This window comes from Aquila chrysaetos, chromosome 3 (genome assembly GCF_900496995.4).
Source record: "Aquila chrysaetos chrysaetos chromosome 3, bAquChr1.4, whole genome shotgun sequence".
Lineage (NCBI taxonomy): Eukaryota > Metazoa > Chordata > Aves > Accipitriformes > Accipitridae > Aquila > Aquila chrysaetos.
This window is the reverse complement of record NC_044006.1, coordinates 74,646,516-74,672,824: the sequence shown is the minus strand read 5'-3', so window position 1 is coordinate 74,672,824 and position 26,309 is coordinate 74,646,516. Positions and strand designations below refer to the sequence as shown.

Here is a 26,309-nt window from a genome sequence, read left to right as displayed (position 1 = left end):
AATCTTTATTAGTATTATTGTGTTATTTTAATTTTTAAAAACATTAAGCTGTGAATTGTGACTGGTGCAGCTGGTGGATATGGGAAGACAATGGAAGTTTCCTGGCTTATTGGCTGTCATTATGTTATGTTTCAATCGCCTTTCTTTCCTTGCACGTGTTAAAAGTCTATGTAGAGTTGAGCAACATGAAATCTAAAATTAAATTGCCACAGTTACAATGGGGAGGCAGAGCATGTATTTACTTCTAAAGATAGATGACTAAAGTTAGCACCCATATCTCCTTAGATTGTGTATAGAATCAATGGAGCAGCAGTTTCTCCGGGGATGAATTCAAAGCACCTTGCTCAGGCTTCTTCTAAGTTGTCTTGTGTGGTGCTTGCGAAAAACGGATGGTACTTTGTCAGCTGCCTAAACCACCGAGTGAGTACATCTGCATGCTGGTGTCTATCCCTGGGATGACAACTGACCATCAGACAAAACAAAGTGGATCATCTTGGCATTGCTCAACTTTGCCTTGGAAAAATTTGGGAGAATATTAGTTGGGATGACGCAGGCACTGACAACTGTGTTCCTGTGCTTGGGAATATTCCCTTGTGCTTTTTCATTTACCAGGATTTGTAGAGCCACTCTCTGTGGTTATCTGGTATGTTGTGGGCTACAAGACAGGGTGGCTACTGAGACCATGGCAGGTGGTCCCTAACCAATCTACCCTTTATCATCTTTTCCTGTTAGAATGTGTGATAAATACAGAGGTTTGTCCCCAGGAATTACCAGGGCACAGACATGGTCTATCTGTCCATAGGTCAGCAACTATTAGTGCATACATCATGGGAACTCTTTTAAATAACTGTGTTCCAGACTTCTTTTTGATGTCAGGGAGATTTTGTTGAGTTTCTGGTTGATCACATGTAAATACATTTGCCCACTTGACATTTGTTAGTGGGTTTCGATACTTGCTGCTTCATGCTTTTAATTCCTTTGCTGGGTATTTTCCAAATATTTTAATGAGATGATGACAACTTTTAAGTCTGCTTGTCTAGCGCAAAGCAAAACCATTTGTGCCAGGAGTGGAGAGACCATTAGCAGCTATGGCCTTGCATTGTTTAGAGACTGCTGTTTTCAGTTCAGGATCTAAGTACTACAAAAGCACTTGAAATGTACTATTAAGCTTTTCCTCCTTTAAGATGAAGGGAGGGGTTTAAGCCTGGAATTCTGCTGAAACATGTTTTTGCTTAATTTCCTAGAGCTTTACTGTAAATTGTTTAAACATTATCACTGTGAATAAATACACCAACAAATCACACTTCATTTACTTTGACCTGTTTTTTGTTTCTTCACTAGTGAAACAGTTATTGTACATCTTTCATCTATTTTATTTATTATTGTCGTGATCATAAGCAGCAGCTAGAGCAGCTAACATGACGTAGTCCTACTACACACCAAACAGAAAGGCAGTTTTTCTTGTCTTCAAAGTTTTGGACTTTGAAACATAGAAAATAGGCCAAGATATTGCTCTTCTCAAGGTGTAGGCTGAGGAACAAATTGTGAAGCTCACATTTTCTCCATCACTGTATGCGTTAAGTTACCTCAAGCTTGTCAAAACAACCTATTTACTGTGGGTGACTTCTGCAACTGTTCTGGCTCATAGGCAAAAAAGAGTTAATTTGAGGTCAACGGATGCACTAGGATACCAGCAAATAAAGATTCTGGAAAGACAGCGCTTACTTCCAGGTAAGGGCCTGCTTTGCCTGCCGTACAAAGACAGAAGCTTCCTTTTCCCAAAAGCTAGCACCAAATCAAAGGAGCAGTCAAGAGTGGAAAAGCAGAAATTGTCTCAGTCTTACAGGTTGGCACCTGAAGAACGGTATAGAGAATGAAATTGCATTGTGTTGCAAGGCAAATTAAAAATCAAGAATCATGAACATTTCATGTGTTAGCACAATTGATTTTGTTTATTTTTAAACCACCCCAAAATCCAATCATGCTGTATGTACATAGACAATACACGAGATAACACACCAACTGTAGACAAGAAAGATAAAATGTATTGTTTTAATTTGCTGGCAATTTTCTTTTTTTTTTTTTTTTTTCATTGTACATCTGCTCAGCTTGATGAAATGATCCAAGCTGTATGGATTTCCATGTCAACCCTCTCTCAGTTCCCATGTCCACACTGCCTCTCTAACAGGAGACATCCATCATACTACCTCTGGGGTGTTTGTCTGAATGGTAAAGTGTGCAGCTTTTTATGTAGGTTCCTCTGGGCCTCATTTCTTAGGTAAAACTGTTTAGTGCAGAACAAGTATATCAGCATGTATCTGCTTTAACTATATCCTATAGTTAGTAGGTAAGACCAGCTAATGCTTTGGGTTACTCAGGAAAACATAAGTAGCACACACACAAAAACGAAAACAGAAAATAGTGTTCCACATCGTTTAGAGTGTTAATTTTCTTTACGTTTCCAGTGTCATTTATTTTGCTAAGCACTGCTGCAATTCTTTCCACTTGTCTTATGCTCTTATTTTCTTACAAAACAGTATACTAGGCTTTCTGTATAAAACATATATATAAACATTTATATATATATATATATATAAAAAAACAAAGCAACGACCCCCAAAATGGACTTACACACAGGTATGTATTTGTCCCTCATTAGAAAATATACTGTGTGTATATCTATTCATTGTCCCTGAATGTCACAGCACTGGCTATTAGAATAGCGTCAAGAAGAAAGGGGCTTTTTTTTTTTTTCCTGGTTTGTTTTATAACATACAGTTAAATTACCTAAGATGAACAAAAGCAGAGTAGTCACAGGCACAATACAATCCTGTTTACATATTGGCACCATGTTGTTCTTGTTGCCATTGTTATTACTACTGTCTAATTTGACTTCTAGTTATTACTTCCCAGGAATTAATATATCTGTACATTTTTTGTCATATATTCTCTTCCCTCCCAGTGAGCTGGATGCACGTTCAGGGAGAATGAAACACTTCGAAAATCTAAATGGATCCTGGGACTCTGGAGATTCTTGTCCTGCTTAACTTTTCTGGTCCTCTTTCTCAGAGATTATCAATCATTTAGAAAATGGTGGTTAATTCTACATAACAAGTAATTTTCAGTGGCCTTTCCTTCCAAAAGGTGCTTTTGGGCAATGATTTGAGATAGTTTTTCAGATGCATTGCTGGCATTAGATACCAGCCTTGCATATTTGTATAAATACTTTTTCCCATATAAGAAGTCCCCTGTTATTGGTACAGATGGTTCTCTGTCCTTGGTATCTATTCTTTCAGCAAACAGACTGGTCATTTGAATTACTTATCATTACTGAGAGATGTGCTGGGAGAACCACCCACACTGAATACACCAGAAAATTTGGTGGTGGTGAGGGAGGGGTTAAATTTCAGCCCAATTTATTTAGCTCACGTAAAAGTGTCTAATGACTTCTTGGCCTGAAGACTTTGTAATTGAAAACCCCAGATATAAAAATGCTATTAAGATTGGTGGTAAAAAAATGGAAACCCATATTGAATTAAAAAACAAAGTACTGCTTGCTGGTTTACAAAGAGTCTATAACACTGATAAAATCTTCGGAAACCACTGTACTTTTTTTTTTCCTTGTCCTTCTTTATTTTGGCTTCATTTCAACCCGGGAGTTCATATCATCTCCTTCCAGATCATACTCTTCTACTTGGCCGCTGGTCCACACCTTCATGCGGTCAGTCAGGTCGCTGCTTCTGGGAGCCAGGATGAAGTCATAAATCAGGGCAGCACTTGCTCCTCCAATGATTGGGCCAACCCAGAAGATCTGAAACACAGTTCCAAATCCAGTTAATACATCAGATACCACTGCATTTGAAGCTGTTCTGAAAAATCTCCTCTGAGGATTTTCACTACGAAATTTACAGTGAAAACATTAACATAACAGTCTATCACCTGAATATTAACTGCATGGCAAGAAATTTCTCACCATGAATTGGCAATAGACCCAGAGATTAATAACTGTGACTATGTTGTCGAGTTTTGATATTTAAAATCAGGTATCTACTGGTAAAGCCTCTCAGTAACTCCAGAGAAATTTGGCAGGGGGGCACAATTTCCAAAAGCAACAAGGACATTAGTCCATTCTCCCATTAACTTTCAGTGATAGGTGAATTAGAAAGTAATACTGAGTGAGGACCTAATTAGGGGCTTAATTTGCTACTAGCTGCTATTTAGCTAGTGATATCGCTGTAATTGTACTGGTCTAATCATTTAAGGCAAGTAAAGTTTGGAGGGAGAGGTAGTAAAAGTATTCTAGTAGACAGGTTGATTTTATTAGAATTAACAGATGATTTTGAGGGATTTACATGGCCAAAGAATGCCTGAGTCTGAAAACAGGTTTTCTTTTATTCAGCAATATTAGTGGTTTAATATGAATTATTATCTCTATCTCCTTCTCTCTGTACAAATGAAAATAATTTTTCTATGAAATCTGAAAATACTAGCTACTGGCTTAGTTACATTACATCACTATCCCAATAGAAGTGTTTAAGTGGGAAATAATGGCAAAATTTCCCCAGTGTCCTCCTTTGGTGTTTTACTCTTTAGATTAAAATGGCATCCATATCCAAAATTTTCACAAGCCATTGTACTACCACTAAATTTCCATGGTTGCCTATGCAACTGGCTGCCACAATCATCAGTAGGAGACTTGGAACAAGCTGCATTTTAAATATTCAAGAACACATGCTCATTTAGGGCTTTCATATCAGCCTTCTTTATTGAGCTTAGTGAAAGAAGTAAATTTTTGTGAAGTTCCTTATTTTAACCACATTTAACCACAGGGAATAATCTAAAATTTATAGTGTTTCCAGAGCATTTTTCCATGAAAGCACTTAAGCAGACACTTAACTGTAAGAAGATGAACACTTTATTAGCTTCCATATATGGATGGATCATTGGATGATTCATTCCAGTTTGTAAACCTGCTTAAAAACCTTCCTAAACTAGGTTTTACCAGATTAAGCAGTAGCACTTTACAAACTCAGTTTAAACAATAAACACTCAATACAGAATTCTGTGTAATGAGTCTTTAATGTTTAAAATATTTGAAATAAATAAACTTAAAGAAAATCTACTGTAATACTTTGAACATATACACTCAGCTTGAGGACTTTGTGATCTCCTGAGGCTGGTCAGGAGCAAAAGATTATTCTTTGTTAAATGAAATAGAAACGGCAACTCACTGAGTTGGTGCTAACGATACGTGTTTAAATGTTTCTGATCTTGTAGATTATGCACATGCAGAGCCTCTTGTAAACTAAACAAATTTATTCAACTTACCCAGTGATTTTCAAAGTTGTTGGCAATCAGCGCTGAGCCAAAAGATCTGGCTGGGTTAATTCCACAACCGGTGTAATCAATCTAGGAGGTGGAAAGAGAACCAGTGGTGAGGCACTGATGCACGTGTGGCATCTTCATTACACAGGAGGCCAAGTGGCAGCCTGCAGCATGGTTCGGATGCTCACAACAGCTTCACTCATCCCACCTGCTCTTCCTCAGAAAAAGGGGGGAAAACCTGTTTGCCATGTGCTTGTCCTGTCCCACCAGGCAAACGGGTCCTACTGCAGCAACATCTCCCAGATGTGCAACCTCATCACTTATTGCCACAGCCACATGGCCCAAGAAAGAAGGGCCATGCATGCTGCAGAAACAAGGTCAGTCTCTGAAGTGGAAGGAGAAGGAAGAAACTATCATCTGCCCATCTTCTTCCTGCCTTCAGTGGCCCATCCTGAGGTGGGACATTGCACATATCAACTGCGAGAGCTAAAACTTACAGCAAGAAGATGTCCCAAGGCAACGGAGAGACCAATGGCCAAAGGTGCTGATCCTGAGACATCATTCCTTCTCCGGTCTGTGGTGGCAAGGACACACAACACCAGCTGGAAGGTAGCAATGATTTCGATACCTAGTCCTTGGCCCGCATTGATTCCCTCTGAAAGCTGCATGGAGACAAGAAGGAAAATGTCACTTGACGTTCCTACCTGACTTCAACCAGTACGACAAAGTTTTGCAGGATCTACTTTCTCAATAGGAACATGCAGACCTGCACAGCCATTTCTCTCCTTGGGTTGCTTTTGCTTAACAGGAAAAAAAAAAAAAAAAAAAAAAGAAAAAAGTGAACAGAAATTAGTTTTGAAACATTCGCTGCTGTACTCAAGCCTAGGTGTAACCAGCTTTTGTTGGTGATTCAACATGATTGCATGGTTGCTGCATCCAGCCAAAGTGAATGCTCAACCTCTAGACACAATGAGAACATAACTGATCTATGCGTGAGAAACAAATGAGCCAGAGATTGGCCTTCAGTAGAGTTTACCCATAGAAGTGAATTGTGGTGCCTTGAGACATTTATTCATTGCTTCTGAGAATGAGGAGCCCGTGGTCATGTTAAACAATGCTCAGCTTGCCTACAGCAACAATTACTAAGCAAACAGGGGTAGGAGGAGGAAAGGACAAATAGTAAGAAAAGTGCGTAGCTCTGGGTAGCTTGAAAGTACCTATCTCTGCTATTGACAAGTCACATTAATCTTCTCTTCTCCCACCACTACTTATTTTCTGTAATTCAGTATGAACTCTTCAAAACAAGGACTTCATGTGGGCAATGTCCTGCAAAATGCTGGCTCCATGGGCAGATTTCCACATTAATGTTAAGGCACCTATACTGTGATTCAATTGCCTGAAAATAGGCCTCTAATGCCACCTGAGATATCCGCAGTCTTCATGTAAGACTGGTAGATGTGACATAAGTCCTACAGAAGACCAAAGGTATCTAAAATATCTCTGGATGTCAATGTTTAGGCAATGTATCTCTAACTTGGATAGGTAATGAACATAGTCAATGGAGATGAGGTCCGTTCAGCTGATGAAATGTAGGTAATCATTTGAGAGTCAACTGAATAGCTCTTCTTTCTTTTGTATTCACTAGATCTCATTTGACTACAAGAGCTTAGACTCTTAACTCACATGTAGATGAATTTTAGGTGTCTTAGACTCAGACTGAATCTCACTCGACTTCTTTGGGAGCCATAAAAAAACATCCACAATTCAGGAATCCTAAGGGGGTGATGGGGGACGTATTTCAATTTCCTACTGAAGTAAAGTAGATTCTCTAGAAAAACTCACACTGGCAGATGTAGGTATTCCAACTGTATTATTAATCATGAAATCAGTAGAGTTTCTTATTAATATAAATGCTGTAGAACATATTGAAACCACAGTAATTCACATAAAAGAACATTACACAGTAGAAATGCTGTCATATTTCAGGAGTACTGTTAGAAACTTGTGCTTACCAAGAAAACATGGAGCTAAACCATTCAATGCTATAACAAGTTTTGAATTCTGCTTCTAATTGCTATATTCAGTGGTATCTTAGTTAAGACAAGACAAGCCTGTATCTGAGCTGAATAACTTAGTGTTAAGCAGAAATAACTACGTTACACGGATAGGATGAAACATGAGCTTGGACGGAAGCCAGAGAAAATGAGAATGTGAGTGACTCAGAGTAGGAAGCAAACTCTGCAAAACTTATGCTCAAGAGTAGTGCTATCAGTAGGTTATCCCATCTGTCAAAGCCTCTGCATTAAAAATTGCTAGGTCATACACGGCAAAAACATAATTAAATGTTATTGTGACCTGTCCAGAACAATGAAACTATGGGAAATCATGCTTTAAATTTGTTTTTGTGGTTTTACGCCCTGATTTCCCCCAAACTAATATTTGAATAACCTTAAAACTTAAAGATGTTTAGCTGAACTCTTTCACTTTCTGCCTTTGCTATTCACTTTTCTTGTTTCTTCTCTGTAACAAAGCAGCATAATATCAATTTCCTAACCACTGACAAAAAATCATCTGTCCTCAGCCAGCATAAATCTGATTAGCTACTTTAAAAACAAAACTGTGAAAATATATTGATTTCTAAGACCTGTCAATCTGAAGCATTAATAATATATTATTATATCATTCTTTAATATGCAGGACTGATATCCTTTGAGTTAGAAGCAGTTTATTCACAGATTGAAGGGAATTCTGGTTGAAATGGTGGGCATTGTGATTCTTTTGGCATCCATACAGTAGAAAGTGAAATCGGTTAATGAAACCTCCAGCATTAATAGGACTTACATGTGAGAAATACAAGTCTGACATAAATATACCCAGATAAGCAAGCAGTGAAAATGACATGATCCAGAAATTCACGCTGAATACCTGATATACCACTATATTAATATCCTATTACTTTTGTCATCCCCTTTTAAAATTTTTTTTTTTTTTTTCTGCAGAAACAGTGGAATTTGTGGATCTCAATAAATTAGGCTTCAAATACATCCCATTGATATCAAAAGAAATAGTATCACTTTAAGAACCTGGACTACAGACTCTCTGGAAAACTCTGTCTCACACTTGGAAGGCCAAATGATCAAACTTAAAAGGCAGGTGTATTGACAAATAAGTGAGTGATCTGCAGATGCCCAAAAGTGGATAAAAAAACTGAATTCTTTTCTATCATAAAGCAACTGTTAAATTCCAGAGAATCTAGATCTGAGGTGTGATACATCGATGTTACTATTTGACAAAGCCTTGTCATTTCAAACCGTTAAACACTGACCTACCATTAGTCTTCCCTTCGTTTGAAGGGCTTCTATAAAAGAAAAGAGACAATAAGAGCAAAATCATGCTTTTAAAACCTGTGATAATCCTTATCTTTGAGAGGCGGAAATCATATTCTTCCTTTCCCTCCAGGAAAACACATCCTATAGCTGACGTGAATTGAGGTCATTCTCCCTGCTAATCAACACTTATTGATGGGCTGTGTGGAATGAAAGAAAACCTGGAAATATCATAGGAAACCTTTTGCTTTCCTCTAGCATGTAATTTTACGCAGCCTGCCAGGGATGTAAGGTCGTACTGTGAGAGCAAGGACTCTGGGCCATGTTCCAAAACGAGGCAGGCTGAGGCAAACCTTGGATGTTCTGCTTTGCTGTGGGCTGTGGATCTGCAGTATGTAAGAGTAGTATCACAGACATTCAATATTTGCTTACTCGTCAGAGTTATAATGTCACTACAGCAGCAGCCTGAACCATCCAGGGTATAGCAACACATGGAACAGCAAAAGTCTTCACCACCCTCACCACATCCCAGCCAAAGCATAACATGGGGAGTAGGAAGGTGAATTTCCTAATATCAAGTTAAAATGTACATATATGTGTGTGTGTGTGTGTGTGTATTTATATTTATATAATCCTTGGTCACAGTGGATTTGCAAATGTTAGCCAGCTAACAATGTAATATGAAACATTTTGCACCTTTTGAATCTGTTGTTTTAAGCTCTTGACAGAAGCAGGTAGGCATAACCAACGTAAGTTTGTTACCCTTTCATTGTATTTTCCATACGTTATTCAGGTTTTTTAAGGAAAGCTTGAATTTTTGTAGGATACCTGACTCTAGAAGCTTCAGGGTTGTCTAAAGCTTAATCTGCCTCTAGCAGGGAGTAGTACTGTACGTTACAGAGACCTGACTACCTGAGGCTAACAAAAGAGAAGCAAAAATCAACCGCTGGTCTTAACATCTAGCATTCTGCTGCTGAGAATATCCAGAATGTAAGGTGACCATATCTCTGGTTCTTAAATAGATAGAATAATGTCTTGAAATATAAGACATAGTCACCTCTACTGTAGTGCTGGGGTGAAAGGGTCCCTTTCCAGTGACCTGTACCCACACTGCAATGATTTTCTTCCCTGCGTTGGTAGGTTGCTTACCAGTAGTCACAGCAAGGTGTGTGGGCTGACACTGCATTTGCCCTTGATCTATCAGCTGGGAAATCTCTGACCTCTTCTCATCTCAGTCCAGTAACTCTCACATGCTCTGCATTTTAGGTGATGCTCATTAAGGCAACAGAAGAAATGTCAGAAAGCAGGGAACAGCGCAGTAACTCCCTGAGCTTTTCATGCCTCAGACTTGTGAGGCTTGAAGAGTGGATTCAGTGCTTTAAGGGATCAAATATGCTCTAAGGGATTAAAATGAAATACACAAGCCCACATTCATCTCCAACACAGTTTCCTACATCATAGGAGTCAATCCAGACTTCTCCTTTTCTGTTCACATGAATTGTTCCACTAAAATTCATTTCTAAGTCACTATTTTGACAGAAGAAGCACCAGAAACACATCCAAGAAATGGATTACATCATTGGCAAGCTCTGATAGTTATATATAGACACATATATCTGATGAGATGAATCAATCTTGGCTGCATTAGCTTGCACTGAGAAATTCTCCCTTGACTGTAATAGCACCCAGATGATAAGCAGAAGCCTACATGTAGACACCCCAAGTGAGGTATATCCTTCTGTGAGCTGAATTCCACCATTAATTTTTTCACTTGAGTTCACTGTGAATCTGAACAAGTTCATGGAAGAAAAATCCACCGGAATTCAGTAAATTTATAGAAATCACAACTCATTCAGAAAGCTCCTGAACTGCAACTGGTTGGAACGTAAGGAAGCACTCTAGGCATGCTGAAACTCTCTGCTTTGCATAACTGGACATGGGATGAGGTACAATACCGGTTCCCCATTCAAAGATTAGCTTTATCTGGTAATGCTACTGCTGCTCCTGAGCAACCCGGTTTGAAGCTGACTCTGCTTTAAGCAAGAGATTGGACTAGCGACCTCCTGAGGTCCCTTCCAAGCTGAATTATCATGTAAGAGACCTTGGTTCTTTGGAAAAGTTCTTTCTGTGGGAAGGTTGGGGACAGAATTGCCTCAGTGCGGCTCTGGCTCAGCTGAGTTAATGCCTAGAAACAGCTGGTGACATATGCAGACAGTGGAGCCACACTTGGTGGGTCAATCACTGCGAAGGCTCTGCATAGATGTAATCCATATTGGCAACTACACCAAGAGACATGTAATGTAATCAAATAAGGACCGTTAAACCTGAGGGCAAAATTAATGGAAAATCATTATCTAGTCATGACCGTGAGAGTTACTAGTTGAGACAAACACCTGTTTTTTCGCCTTAGGAAATGGGTAGCGTTCACATTGCTTCCATTTCTCCACATCAGACAGGAGATGAGAACTACAGAAGCTTGTTTCTCAGAAGTGCCCCTAACTGCCATGTTTAGCTGCCTGATTTCCACAGCTTCAAGCAATAATTTGGGCAAATTAATGGTATGTTTTCTTTCCTTTTGGTTTTTTTTTTTTTAGACCAGGATATTTATTACTTGTCTGCCTTCAGAAGAGGAATGGGGACAGGAAATTAAACTGGCCCAAGGTAAACCCAATTGTGTACTTCTCTAGAGGTTTCATATTTTTCTCATTAGGAGTAAAAGTATGTCAAGTTCAAACCTGTTTCCCGTTATATGGATAAGACAGTTTGTTATGCAAGGTGGTTTCATCATGTGGTGCTATGCTCCATCTCATCCAACGAACCTTTAGCCATGGATTGTATCTTCTAGGGTCCAGCTTACTTTCATATAACAGAGATTAGTTTCTCATTGTTCCTGAAAAATGATAGGCCTCTGGAAATGTAGCAGTCTATTTTCAGTAGGGGAATGTCAACTTTCTCCATTCTTATGAAATACTTCACTGCAAGCCATGCTGGCTGATGTTTTTTAGAGAGAGAAAAGTTAAACCACAGCAATTCAGTGACACATATAATATCACTGATGGCCGGGGCTTCTCTTCTTTGCAGATCCCAGCCATCCCCTAGCTAAGGCAGCTTTTGCAGAACCCCAACAATAGCATGGCTGGCACATAAGAAGCAGCATGTTGTGGACTGACTAAAAACGCATTACCTTTTGTTAAAGTGTTCTTAATATTCATGTTGGGAGAAGAACTATGTTCTCCTGTCCAGACAAAATCGAGAATTTTAAGGAGCTGTGCTGCAATAAATAATATCTTTATATCAGACAGACCTCTTTACTTGTGTGTTGAATTCAAATAAACATCTAACAACTTGCACCAGGCCTGCTGTTTTCAGCATTCTAAATTATTAGCTTATCTCTGCCATGGCAGACTGTTTTCTTAAAGGAAAACTTTTAGCATTTTATTCAAGCAAATTCTCACTGTTTTACCATGATTTCTTCCTGTAGCTTAAACTTTCCCTTCTTTGATTTTCCTTCTTTTTCTTAATAAGGAAAACTCTTCACATTAGTTTAAATGGTTCATGCTCTCTTCTTCATCCCCACGCTGGAAGTACTAATTATGCTGCTTTATACCAACTATCATTTAAGTGTTTAGCTGGGCAGAGTTCTTTAATGCAATGTTCCTTAAATGTAATCTCAGAAATTAATCTCCCTACTACCCTCAAAACCATCTTCCACTATCTGGCCTGTCATTTTGTCTGACTCTTCTCATTCTTTCAGCTCCAACTCTGTCATGAAAAGAGCTTGATAACTTCTGTCTTGATAACATACATTTCTTCTGTTGAAAGTCTGTCCCAGATCTCCATAGCTGTAAACCTTCCTTTAACTTACAGTCAAAATGTATTCAGAGACTTTATCCCCAGCTATTTAACTACAGTTATTCTCTTCTCTCCTTGCTATTTAACAGTATTACTCTGAAATGGACGCTTCTATGCACATTATTTGAGTGTTAAGGATTCAGAGAGTACAGCAGTCTCATTTCTTTGGTAAGTAGAGACAAGCAAAGATCTAAAGAGTTTCACTTAAAATTATACGACAGGAGCACTCAGAAGAAGCTGCTTATGAAGCAAAGAATTAGCTTTGGATCGTTTCCTAGATCAACAATAGAAGCAGAACCTAGGGACAAAACATATTGTCCTCTGCTAGATTATCCTTCCTATAAATACAGCCTTAAGAGCTCTAAAGGGGACTCATTCAATTCCCAAAGCAGAAATCATATTTTCCATTCTTTGGACAGCAGACACCATCCAGGAACAAGACTAACCTCCCTCCTCCCACCCTATCTTCAAGCTGATGAGAAACTAGCCAGGGCTGTGTGTTGCAGCAGCTTGGTGTGCCTTAAAGAGAAGAGTGATGATTTCATTTATGTTAAACCAGAGTACAAAAAGTTTACATGTAAGGCCAGTGACGGTCAGTAAAAGTTAATTCCTCTAGAGGACTTCATTTAGCACAGCTAGTTAGAGATAGACCATTTGTCTCATTTACACTTTTACTTTTTGATGTGCCTCTGGGAAAGTTGCTCTGGGGAAACATTTTTTTTTTTTTTTTAATCTTGCTGCTGAGAAATAAACAACTTCTATTCAGAGGATGAGGAATGGTGAGTTGATTTTTTTTGTTACCAAGCAAAAACCAAGCAAATAGTTCACTTTCCATAACACTTTTGAAGCACTCATTTATACCATGGAGCTATTTATGATCTCCCGTATTGTCAGCCCAGAAGAGGATGGTCTTTCAGTGTGGAATTTTGGGCATATCTGAATTTTGAACCTAATAGAATCTTCCTTTCTATGTTGTTACTGGAATAACTAGCTGGATTTGCACAAACCTCACAGTACAGTTGTTGGCAACTGCACCAAAGCAATATTCGTTTTATACTTCTAGACAAACAGTCCAGCAAACCTGTGAAGTTTTCAGAGTTTCCAAGACTGAGGCAGTTCATACAATTAGTCTTGTGCAGAGCACTGAAGATTTGGCATTTCCATGGAGTTAAAACCAGCTCTGTATATGTGCAATGGATTTCAGGAATTAGGGGAACAATTCCAGCTCCTTCATTTCTCCACCTTGTTCCTCAAGCAAGAATTCTTATCAAGGGAAAGCAAAGGGGCCAAACCTGACTTTATTCATTCCTCAGTCCAAACACAGTCATCATTAACTTCAGGAGAAGTTGCGTGTATATGTGTAAGGAAACACGTGCCACAGTTTTTCTTTGAAAGAGTTCATTGACTTCACTTGGCACAGAATTAGTGTCAAAAACCTGGAAAAGTTTGGTTTTCTGTGATACCTTTTAGCGGTTCAAGGAGAGGCAATGCATGGGGCTCTACAAAGAAAGTGCACAGATTTCTTTGCTCCTTTCTCGTCCACAAATGCCAAAAGAGAAACCCCTTGCAGAGATTTCAGCACACATTTTTTTCCCTCCTGCTGTTTATAGAGTTTCCTCCAGGATGCCTGTCAGGCTCTGTATATTTGATTTAACAGGTTAATGTTGTGCCTTAGCCTCAGATCTCATTGATTTCGGTGGAGTTGCAGAGTGAAACACCAGCGCTGGCTTTGGCTCTGGATGCCAGAAAGAAAGTACCTTCCCATCAGGTTGCACACTAATAAAACACAGGACCGCATACCACTCGCAGCCAGGCCAGAAAAACCTCCAGGAGACATTTACTCGCTCCATGAGATTGGTATTAATTTTATTCTGGAGGTACTGAGGAGCACAGCCATAGGCCATGATGTCTCATTGTGCCAGGTACCACATCAGCCCACAATGAAAAGGTGCCTCTACCTCTGCATATTTATAATAAAGAGACAACAGTTTAAAGACAGGAAAATACAGACACTGCGAAATGCAGACACCCAACATACAGACAGTTTGCTATCTATGAAGTTGAGCACAAGCACAATAGTTTGGACTGCTTTCCCTAACTCCAGAATGGAGATTTTTCTAAAGATGAAGACTTCTTTGACATTTTCAGTTGTGATACCAGGTAAAGATCTGTCTGTTATTGAATTCTCTCAATTAAGCTAGAGAATGGACAAATAAGCAAAAATGTACTACTGCTGTAAAGAAAACAGGCAATTTCCTTTTGAGACAAACAGGAAATTTTTCAAGGGCTATTTTTTCTTCCTTTAGTACTTGTGATGTGCTTTAGTATCCTTGCTTTAAAAATGCTTCTCTTAAAGATAGCTATATACAGCCCAGATAGTGACATTTTTTAGGATTCTCTGATTATAGAAATGCTATTCTCAACTCACCTGAAGGTTCACATTATCTGCTGAAGTACATGAGCCCTGCTACAATGACTTATATGTTGGTTTTACCATTGCATCAATTTAACCAGAAGGGATCCATAATATTCATTCTCATGTTTGCTGTGGAAATTTCCATTTGTTCTCAGGCTGTCGTTCTTGCCATGTCAGATCTTGATTTAGAATCGACACCCAGTAATAGATATTTTTTAAAAAATTCTAGTTAATTTAAATTAGGAAATGAAATTTGGGGTTCCCTCATCTGAAGAATCTTTCTATCTATTGATTTTTCTGTCTCTGGTGTGTCAGTAAGTGTGAAGGTGTGTATACACATATATACAAAATATAAAAATACATATGGCATAATACATAGAATGCTAAGGAAAGGAAAACAATTTTAACTGTTTATTCACCAGTCAGGAAGGGTGGTGGCAAAATGAATTTCCTTATATTGCTTACTCAATCCTACTTAGTTTGACAGCTGGTCAAAAAAAAATTGTTCTCCAAAAATCCCGGCATGACTCTCTTTGAATTATAATATCAACCAATCTACCAAATTAATAATGGTTTTAGGTCTATTGCAACTCATTATTTTACAACCCTCTGTGCACCCCTTTCATCAATTTCTATTATTTCTAAGTAGAAATAAATAAAGAGGACCTTTAATCTGAGACTTGCAGAGCATTTTCTCAAACAATGCACCAGACATCCTTGGATCCTCTGGGTGTGGACCCTGTTCATGGTACAAACCCCACTTGGAACCACTCTGTTCTAGCACCAAAAGGCTGGCCTGCAGGTGGATGATCATTAAGGGCCTCACCTTGTGCCACAAATGGCCGTGCTGCTGCATCCCTGCATGCTTTCTGCCAAAAGCTCAGGGTATGGCTATATCATTATAGAAGCACTAAGCAAACCTTCGTAGAAATGGAAACAAGAAATAGCTTCTGAGATCTGAGATAAGATTAGAGCTATAACCCCTGTTATCCCCAAATGCTCCAGAGGATGGCTGATAACCATCAGGTTTACATCTCAGACCAGATGTTTCTGCTGTCACTGTGTGAACACATTCGAAAGTGGCCAAGCCTGTGGCCAGTTTTGAGCAGGTGCCTTTCCTGTGTTCCACCTCCATGGCCAGTTGCGATTCAATACAATGCTGGCATGCCATAAAAGACTGCTGCTGCAAGTTTGAAACTGAATAATTAGCTATTGTTGTGGTGCTCTTTGTTAAGAAATGAAAATCCTGGACTAATCTCGTGTACAGGAACCATTTTGCTCAGTCTACAAATGCAGTGACTTCTGACCCCTTGTAGAAGCTGAAGTGCTTAAGCACGCACGGCAGGCAAGGTTGGCAGGAGAAGCCTACGCTAGATTGAAAATAAGGAGGGCGGAGGGCAGTGACAAGGAGAATGAAGCTCACTGTACTGAAACTTGAGAAAGGCTCGGTATATGATCTGCACTGAGAAAAACCATCCAAGGATTTTTAACAAGCGCTAGAGGTCAGGAACTCAGCTGCATGTCTCGTCCATCCAGTGGCACCTCTGGAACTGCTATTTTCCGTACTGACTCAGAGGAAAAGCAACATCACTTACTCAGTTGTCCAGTCACACTGTCAAGCTCTCAGTTTATTTTGGAAGTTCTTCCAACTCAACCCGACTTTGTTTAATTTGAGGTTAGAGGAGAACAGACTCATAGGGCGCGGGCACAAAGAGAGAGGGAAATCACAAGGTAAACACTGAGTCATCAAGGCCAACCATGCAAGTCCCGCTCCCCGTGGTCAGAGGGCCACTACTGGTGCACTGGTTTGGACCAAACGTGGGGAGTCTGGTGATTCCTGTCCGTGATCCCCTCTGAGGCAACTTTCTAAAGGATGGGTAAGATTCAGTGAGGAGTATCAGGATAAAAACATCAGTACTGACCCACACACAACATTAAAAGGTGCAGCAGGTCTCAACGTTACGAAAGGGAACTCCCAGTGCAGTGGCAATTTTACGTTTGCACTAGAGGTCTCTGCGCCTTGGAAATTTATTGGGGGAAAAATCACCAGCATTGATGTCCTAGAGATAAGACGATATATCTGCAGAAGCTAAGGCTCCACATATTGTATGCCCCATCCTATGCTCCAATATCCTGGAGACGAGAGATTGTCCTTCAGCTTTCCTAAGTAGCAGAATAAGGCTGGAGCTGGAGGACACGCAGACAGCAGAGAAAAAAAACCATCTCCAGCACAGGGGTTCAGAGCTGCTCTGCTGCTGCTGGACCACAATCCAGCTAAGTGGGGCTGCTGATGGAAAGAGGACTCACTCTGTAGTGTGACTTTGGTGAGGGTGGAAGGTGTCTCTGAGCAGCAGATACCGCCCTGGTACGAGGAATCGGGGACAGCAAAGGGCTCCTTTCTCCCTGTCTTTGGGAAAGGACTTGGAGCTGGCCACTGTGTGTTTATCACCAAAGGGCATTGCACCCTTATGTGCACCGACTCTTATGCCACAGCTGATCCAACTTTGGGGACACTCTGCTGAGCAGTAGTGGCAGAGACACAGCTAATCACACTGGAAATCCAAAGGGTGTTCCAGCAACAAGTGACCTTCCACACTCTGGGAGTGGTATCTATATGACTATTCACCTGCCTTAAGAAAACACTCCAGACCTCTGAAAACACTGACCACAGATCTGTCCTGGCTTTTCCGTAAAGTTCTTCAGTTACACAAACAACATTTATCAGTCCACTAAGTGTTTTTTAAAACGAAGCCCTTCTATTTGTTATTCGTTGCTGTTTTTCTTTTCTCTTTATCTACCCTGAGCAATGGTACCTTCAGGTCTGTTTTCCTTGCCTACAAATTTTGATCCACTTACAACATTTAAAATAATATCTTTCATCATAAACTTCAAGGCAGAGTTTTCAAATGGTTTCCAAATTGTAGCCCCAAGACTTAGGGGGCACATTTCCTGGCCCTCTAATGAGTATACCAAAATACAGAAATTATGAAATTTCAAAGCAGTGTCTGCATTTTTGCACAACCTCTGATCATTTTCACAAAAAAAAAAAAAAAATTAAAAAAACTGAGCTAAAGAAATTTTCTCAGCCTGTTTTTAAAAGCTTGATAACAGTTCTCAAGATAATCATTGCTGAACCACAAATATTGTGTTACCTTACAGCACAGAAGTCTCCTCTCACCCGCCTTTCCTGCTTGAGCTCTTCGTTGGACATTAACTGCCCGTGATGAATAGTTTCTTCCATTATCCAAACTACAGATCTCTCCTCACTAGACAATAGTCAGCTATGCTGGCAGATGAGTGCATTTAAGATTAGGCATTCTCTATTCTTACAGTTTTACCTAATGGAAATTTGTAACATGTAGTAACCCAATTGCCAAAAAAAGATACCAGATGATGTAAGGAAAAATATTTAAATTTTTAGAACAACAAACACACTGCATACTCCTCTTTCAGCTTTTTCAATTTTTAAAGTTTTTACTTTGTCACCCACACCATTACTAAAATATATGGGAAGTTAAGTATTTTAAAAGGATTCAGTACTCTAAATACCTCTCTGAATATTGTCCAGAATGTCTTATTCGGAACCAGCCAAAGTAACTAAAAATATATCCATTGACTTCAGTAAAGTTTGGATCAAACTTTTCATATGTGACTGTTTTGCTTGTCTTAGTATAAAACAGACCTTAATATTGAACATGCTAAAGGAGCATCCTGCTTTTTCATTCTCCCTTCCTTCTCTTCAGCCTTGCACTTTCGATGGCTGGGTTTTGTGCTTCATTTTCTCGTCTTTCCCTTTTTCCCTTTGGGCAATGAGAAAGGCACAGATTCATCCAACTTCATTTTGGGTACTTCCCAGAGGCTCCCAAGCCTGAAGCCTCATCACGCCAAAGAAGAGTTGGCTGTCTCTGGAGGACGACTCGCTGGATCTAAAGGCTGAAGTACTTCTCTTTGTCTCTCCTTCCCTGTGAACTAGAGAGGAACCTGTGGAAATGGGTTCCTCACTTGGCCCCTCAGTGCAAAGCCTACAGCTGGATAGGACAAATCTAAGTTCAGGCATGCAATCCCACCCAGTATCCACTGGGGACACTGGATAGCCACTGACTACATTAAACTGCTCCCACCACATTTTTCCTGTAAAACCAGCCCTCCAAGAGCACTAGAGGGTCAGAACAGAGGACGCAGTCACGCACGTCCAAGCCCTCTTCCCAACCCTGTCAAACAAACAGCTCTCCTTTTCTTTCTGTTCTTTTTCTCAACAGCGAATCTACACCTCGTTTTCCACAGGAAGGGCAGGAAGACAAAGCAGCTGGCAGGGATGCTGCCAGCTCTGTCCCTCCCCTCCTTGTCCTCAGATTAAAAAGCATGACATAAAAGCAAATCTCCGTGGTTTCTCCTTATCGTCTACTTGCCGAAGGAGGCAGCGTGCTCTTGGTGCTGGACTGTGGTTTCGGGAGATGCCCCGTTGTGATCGGCTCTGCCCAAGGACAGCCGTTCCGCTGTTGTCCCCGGCGCCGGGCTCAGACCCAACGCACCCCTCAACCGTCCCCTCCCCTCCCCAGACAGTCCAACCTTGTCAGTGGGAAATGAATGGGTTTGCTTTCCTCTCTAGTTCTTTCTTGCAAGGCAGAAGAACAGCTGCTGCCCTCCCCGTCCCCTGGGAAGTCTCCCCACTGCTGCTCTAGCCAGAACATTTATAACTGGATGTGAAAGAAAAAATAAAAAAATCAAAATTCTGAGTATCTGACGATGACAAGCACTGAGACTAGGGCTTTTCACAGTGTTTAGGCACCATTTCATACATTAATTCGTGCAGAGAAAGTGTTGCCAGATTTGTAAAATTGGCATGATGGAGACTTACACTATCTAGTTTTACCTACAGTGTATTTGATGGCCTTGAAAATGATGCATTTGATTGTATTCCAGAGGTGTTCCTGGTGGGGGAAGGGAACAAGGCTTCCGTCCTCATATGCAATTTTTGAGATTCATGAAGTAGTCTCCTAAGCTTACTAAAATCAGTGACTGCACTGATCTTTCCATCTGTCCCCATAGGTCCTTCTCTTCTGAGATATCCTTGTGCAGAGCTCTGAATTATATCTTTATAGCTTGGAAAGCTACTGACTGAGGAGCAAGAAGAGTTTGGGGTATTCATCTACACCCCCTTTACAAATGGACAGTTTCGGGGCTTTTGGATAGAGGAAGGAGCCAGTCATCAGCATTTTGTGGCAACCATAAGGGGAAGACCAAACACGAGCGCTACTGAAACCAGACCTCCCATGTTTAATGGCAGTTGGACCTCTCGAGGAAACCACTTGGGCGGATACCCTGTCCCATGCGGTTGAGCAATTCCCTCTGCCAGTGGTTTCAGAGGAAAAGATCACATAACACACACACACAGCCAGAGCCTTCTGGAGTTAATAATACGATTCACTCTGCTTCCCCAAAATGTTTTGGATTAACCCATCAAAATTTCCAAAACGGTGGCACAGTGGAATACCTGCAGGCACCAGGCTCGAGGGAGGTAAGCAGCCAACCCCCAGAGTAACATGAGGCTGGATAATACAAAGCTGCTCAGGAATCACATTCTTAATATCAGATTTTATTATGTTTTCAAAACCTGCCTCATTTTCTGAATTAACTGTAATGCCACAGCATGCAAAAACATATTAAACTATTTGTTAATCTATTTATTTGCTCCTTTCTTCCCCTTTTACCTAAATGATTTCTGAAGAGCTATTGTATTTGCAGCTTTATGTCTCAAATATCCCTGTGACTTCAAATGGGCATAAGATTTCAAATTAGCTCAAGTTTCAAACTGCAGTCAGGAATATTCTGCAAGAAAGGGGCCATAGAAAAGATGCGAAATACTTGTTCTTATCAGAATCAGTGAGTAGAAGTGAGTAGAAGGCAATTTCCATTTACAGTACTCTGTGTAGTGCAGTGGCTGTAGCACTGCCTCTGACAGCGGGACGACTTCAAGTTTAAAAGTGCATCTATCCTTTTTTCTCTTGTTAAGATACAATGACAACAGGAAAATGAGAACATTTTGAGGAGGAGGAGTTGTGGCCAGGCAGTTTTTATGCAGCATGATGTGAGCACCCGGCTGGGAGAGGGTTGAAACCTGTACCCCTGTTAAATGTAGCTGCCTCACATCTTTCTCCAGTCTACACCTGAGAATTCAGGGGGTTTTCCCATTTTTGCACAGCAAAAGGAGAAACACACAGAAAGTGCAGCTGGAATCCTGTGTCAGGCAGAAGCTGAGCACTCTGCCTAACGCAACAGGTAACGCTCACACTTTTGGTGGTAGGGTTTCTCTTGCTACACATCTCCCTTGCTGTTCCCATAGGTTTTCATTGCAGTCATCATCAGGTTACACAAATCATTAATCAGGTATTGAAAAAGAATCACATTTACAGAAGCGAAAACAACATCGATACATGCACATTAACCGGCATGTTACCCGAGACCTTCAGAACCACAAAAGCGACTCGATCACGCAACAACTGCCAGCGATTTCAGTGTTAAATCGGTGTCAAAAGGCACCTTTCAGCAACTCGGATGTACGAAACTGAACATAAGCAAAACCGATCATGTCCATAATGTCCTAAAGCTCCGAAGTGAGGGTGGGGAGGAAGGACCGTCCCTATGACATAGATCCATCCTGGTATCAGTCAGGACTGGATCCCCCGCTACAATAAGCAATTGGCTGCCTGAGGTCACCATCACTACCACCATCATCACCACGATCCCTCCCTTCCCCCCCATCTTTAGTAGATTACAGGTGTTACGTTTCTACTTGAAAAAAAAAAAAAAAAAGGAGGAGGAATTAAAAGTTTCCACTTACCGAGTTGAGCCCCAGGAGGTTGTTTGGGAGAGAGGAGGTGACTCCTGACAGAATAGCTGTGGCCACCACTGCCCCCAGGCACTGGGCAATGATGTACATGAGCGCCTTGAAGATGCTGATCTGGCAGCTCAGCAGGAGGCCCAGGGTCACAGCTGGGTTCAGGTGGGCACCGCTGATGTGGCCCACGCTTTGTGCCATGGTAGCGATGGATAACCCAAAAGCCAGTGAGACCTTCACATTGTCCTGAGACCTTGTTGAAGTTTTGTTGCCCACCACCGGGAAGCTAAAACCCAGAGCCGAGCCAATGCTGATAAAAATAAAAAGGCTCATGGCAAGGAACTCGGCCACCACTGCCCTCCAGAACATTTTCTTTTTGAATTCACTAGCCATCTTTCCTCTCTTTCTCTCTCCCCTCCTCACTTTCCCTTCTCCCTCTCTCCCTTCCTTTGCCTGATATTTTTCCTTTGAGGTCTGAAGAGAAATCTGGAGAAAAATACGGTCCTTGGATTATTTATAGGGCTTTGGGTGGTCTGTAGGAGGGAAGGGGTGTTGCACAAAAGGAGGAAAGAACGTCTACATAGATGCTGACTGCTAGATTGATGTAAGACACTGTATGCCTGCCAAAGTTTTTTCTTCCTTTTTTTTTTTTTTTTTTTTTCCCCTCTCCCTTAACAGCGTTCGATCTCTGCTGCCGTTTTTAAGAGGCTTTTTAAAATTCTTGGAAAAGTCTAGGAGTGCCTCAGGAATTTTACCCTCACTTCTTTAATTCCTGTATCATCATCATTCAGCACACGGACTGGAATGAAAGCTTTTACAGGATTTCTGTCTTGAGCTGGACTGAAACAAAAAGCAAAGTTATCTGTGCAGACTGGTAAGTTATTCATGCCTAGCTTCACCGGCGGCAGATAACATCCGAAAGTAGTAAATAAAACTGACAACTAAATCCACACTCTAGGGACTTAAGTACCTCTGTTTCATTTGAAAACAGGTAGAAATGTCTCTTCTGCTGGCTTTGTGGCGACGTGGACTTGTTTCTGATGCCAAGCCTGACGGCTGTACCGGCAAACACATGTATTTACCCAGGCTCACACAAGCTGGTGGTAACTGGTGAATGGTAGGGATCAGTTTTAATCTCTGAACACCGTGTAAATCTGACATAACACTGCAAGTAAGCTGGAAGATTTCTATGGATGCAATTTGGATGCTGAGGGGCAGACGATTTGTGGGGGGTTGGGGTTTTTTTAAATTTTTTTTTTACTTTACATAATTTTTTCAGTTTTTTCTTTCAAGCACAGAGGTGTCTCAGGGTTTCCCCAGGCTTGCTCTCCCACACTACTTCCAACCGGCAGGAAAAAAAGCCAATTTGGGGGCTGCTTAGCCCGTGTCCTGCAGTGAAAGCGTATCTCACAGCACCCTGCTGAAGGTCAGCTGTCACCAGGGAGACTGGCTGCTGCTGCTGCTGAGCCGCAGGACTGGCCGGACACACGGACAGAAGGGGAGAGCAAGGGAGAAGGGAAATTACATGCTTGATTTTGCAGACAAAATGAATCTCCCGGCGGTGCCAGAGTGTCTTTTGGAGCAAAAGGTCTAACCGCCTCTGGTTTTATCACAGCCGCAGATTAACCCCTGTGTTATCAGATCTCTGCCTGCTTTAACAGTGGGTGGTACGTTCATCTGTAAATCAGGAAGTTTGCTCTGACTTTAAACTACACAAAAATCTGATGCCGAGTCAGAAACTAACTCCCCAGGCACAAGTCTTGAAAGATGGGTATTTAAAATCTGCCTACTTCTCTGTCTCCTCTTTTTTCTCCCTCTTCTTACTTTAATGCACTGGTGTCAACTTCTAAATTGTCCTTAAATTAATTCAAGGCTTTTTCACTCGGACAATATGTCAGTATGAAGATGAAATCAAATACACACCTGGATATTATTAGACAGTCAATAAGGGTTTTTAAAATATATTCGGCTTTCAAAAAAATGATTCAGATACAAAGCTGAAGACTGTTTAAATAAAAATCCAGATGTCTGCAGCCTGTCATCCCCAAGTTCTTATTCTTTCTAGACATCAGATGTTCTTGATTTTCCATATAACAAATTTTATTTCTTTCTGTTTTATAATATACTTACACAACAGAACTGCACCAGTGAAAAAAAGGAAAAAGCAAAGAAATGGGAACAAATTAATTATTGGTTTTACCTTTCTAATTACAGTGGGACTTCAGTGAGGAACCATGTGACAGACAAATCAAAACCCAAATTTAGCCAAACATGGTAAGTGGTGGAATTTTAGTATAATACAATTGATGCTAGTTGTATTCTGTTCAGTGAAACTTTATTTACTGCAAACAGACTCTGAGACTTGAAGATCTTAAGTGACCAGCTTCTCTGGTCCTACCAAGCAGATGCCCAAGACACAGGGCATATATTACACACCTCAGGGAACTAGGGAAAGCAGAGCTCTAGGAATAGTTTACAAGAGTTTCCATGTGTCCCAAATTAGCACCTGTGGGATGGAGCTGCCTAGATATTGAGCTGTGTCCACAGGAAATTCCCACTTTACTCACTTCCTACAATTAGGATCTGGATGACCAAACAACCTTTGTACCAGTACTGATAAAGTGAGAAGGAATCCCTCAAAGGAAAATTTCTAGAAGCCAGGAAAATAGGCTTGGGGAGTATTGCAAAATGCTTCCCTGACTTCTACAGTCTTGTCTAGGTATCCCTGACGCCTGTGCCAGAGACAGGGTACTAGGCAAGCAAGACCTTTAATCTGACCAGTGGCATATGTGAACAACACGAATTAAATGTGCCTTGAGAGCAGCAGGCTGGTCACCCCCCTTGAGAGTTAGTTAATATGCTTCTATTTTCATCCTGGGACTCTCCATTGGTCTCTTCATAACTACTACCCACTTCTTATTTCATATTTTGGAACTCGATGCCACAATAACTCAATAAAATTGTCATTCAGACAGAAAAGAAAAAAAAATCTGAAATAAATTAAAAACATAAACTATTACATATAAATAGGGAAAATACACATCTGAGAGAAATATGTGGAGCTATTAGCCAATCTTACCTGTCTATGCTCTGAGGGGAACAAAATCATGATTATCACTGCTGTGTTGTTACTAATTGCTTGCATGGTGATGGTACCGAGGCCCCTATGCCTTCAGTGCTGTGCGAAGAGAGAGAGCAGAGACAGTCTTGTCCTGTCTGTAGAAGAACCACCAAGTGGGGAAACAAAAGGAGACAGCAACAAAAGAACAAATATTCTGCACAAGAAGTAGAGGGAATTGGCAGAGTGGACAAATTAAATCAACAGTATAAGCGTAATGAGGAAAGAGGAGCGAGAAGACGTGAGTAGGGCAGCAATACGTCAGTTGGACCCCTTCAGAAATGTCCACCACAATGCAGATCTAATTGGTGCCCAACTCATTATGTTACTTTTCCACAAAATGAGCTCCATCCCATCTTACTCAGGCTGATGGCAAAGACCCCAGCACTTGGCCAAGTAATCAGAGGCCTGTATACCCAGTCCCCATAAACCACGAGGAAGCAAAAAAGGGCAAAATCCAGTGTCCTGCATATCAGCTGAGCTGGGGTTTGTGCAGACAGCTTTTCTAGGCATGGTTTTAGCTTATGTGCCAAATCACACTTGAAGGTGGGGTTTGTTTTTTTCTGGAATTATGTATCTAGAAATAGAGAGAGATGACTGCCAACCTTATGTAAGTGTTTAGGACATGCAATGAAGAGCATATCTGATGGGAACGAGAGGGAGAAAGTAGCCTTTTAGATGAGGGGTGGTTTTTCACAGATGATTTAAACCAGTGTACTCTCACCAGCTCTCTAATTTAGTTACACTAGAGACAGCTGAGTGAAAAATCAAGCTCGCAGTACTGGCTATTTAATTGCCAAGATCGCAGGACCAACTCATTTTTTGTCTGAAACAAATCAGGTTTTGAAGGACTGTAGCACAATCCTCACTTAACATTTCAGTCAGAAAACAAATGTACTTGTTGTTTAAGTGGTAGGCTTTGTTCTGTGCTCCCTCATGTCAAATTGCTTAGGATCTTTCTACTATTTGAAGAAGAAACAAATGTCAGCGACTGCAAATTTGGTCTTGGCTGACACGACTTCTCTGGGAATTTTCCACTTAGGTGAAGGAACAGTCAAACTCGAAGGGCAGAGGGAATGTGTGTCAGTCCAGTGGCCAAATAACTGGAAGAACTAGAGGAACTTCAGCAAACTACAATTACTCTTCTCTCAAGAAGAATTAGTTATCCCGTGACCCAGCCAGCCAAGTCTTTTAGCAGGCAAGTGGCAATTGCTAGGAAAACTATATTACTCACAGTTTCAGAGAAAATAGCAATTCCTACTTTCTTCCCATAGACTTTCACCCCTCTGAGGCATCGCTGACTCTCACCACCGTGGAGAAGAGCAAAGCCATGAAGCGGGGAAGAGCTAGAGGATCCATGTATTCCTGCCCCAACATCTCAGAAATGGAAAGGAGTCCAGCACTACCGGCTGGAATGAAAATGTTTTCCCATGT

At 40.8% G+C, this 26,309-nt stretch overlaps 1 protein-coding gene and 1 long non-coding RNA gene across 2 annotated transcripts; one reads left to right on the top strand and one right to left on the bottom strand.

The window, feature by feature from the left end:
• Positions 1–1,929: 1,929 nt before the first annotated feature.
• Positions 1,930–22,289, bottom strand: AQP1 (aquaporin 1 (Colton blood group)). Its single transcript, XM_030010081.2, has 4 exons — positions 21,761–22,289; positions 5,823–5,987; positions 5,329–5,409; positions 1,930–3,811 (listed from the first exon to the last, which is right to left on the bottom strand). Exons 1-4 carry the CDS (start codon positions 22,148–22,150, stop codon positions 3,632–3,634), a joined length of 816 nt encoding a protein of 271 aa, XP_029865941.1. The 5' UTR covers positions 22,151–22,289; the 3' UTR covers positions 1,930–3,631.
• Positions 22,290–22,385: 96 nt separating this feature from the next.
• Positions 22,386–26,067, top strand: LOC115339713. The gene is made up of 4 exons (XR_003922810.1): positions 22,386–22,631; positions 22,749–22,874; positions 23,972–24,031; positions 25,918–26,067. It is a non-coding gene; the product is annotated as an uncharacterized LOC115339713 (long non-coding RNA).
• Positions 26,068–26,309: the final 242 nt, after the last annotated feature.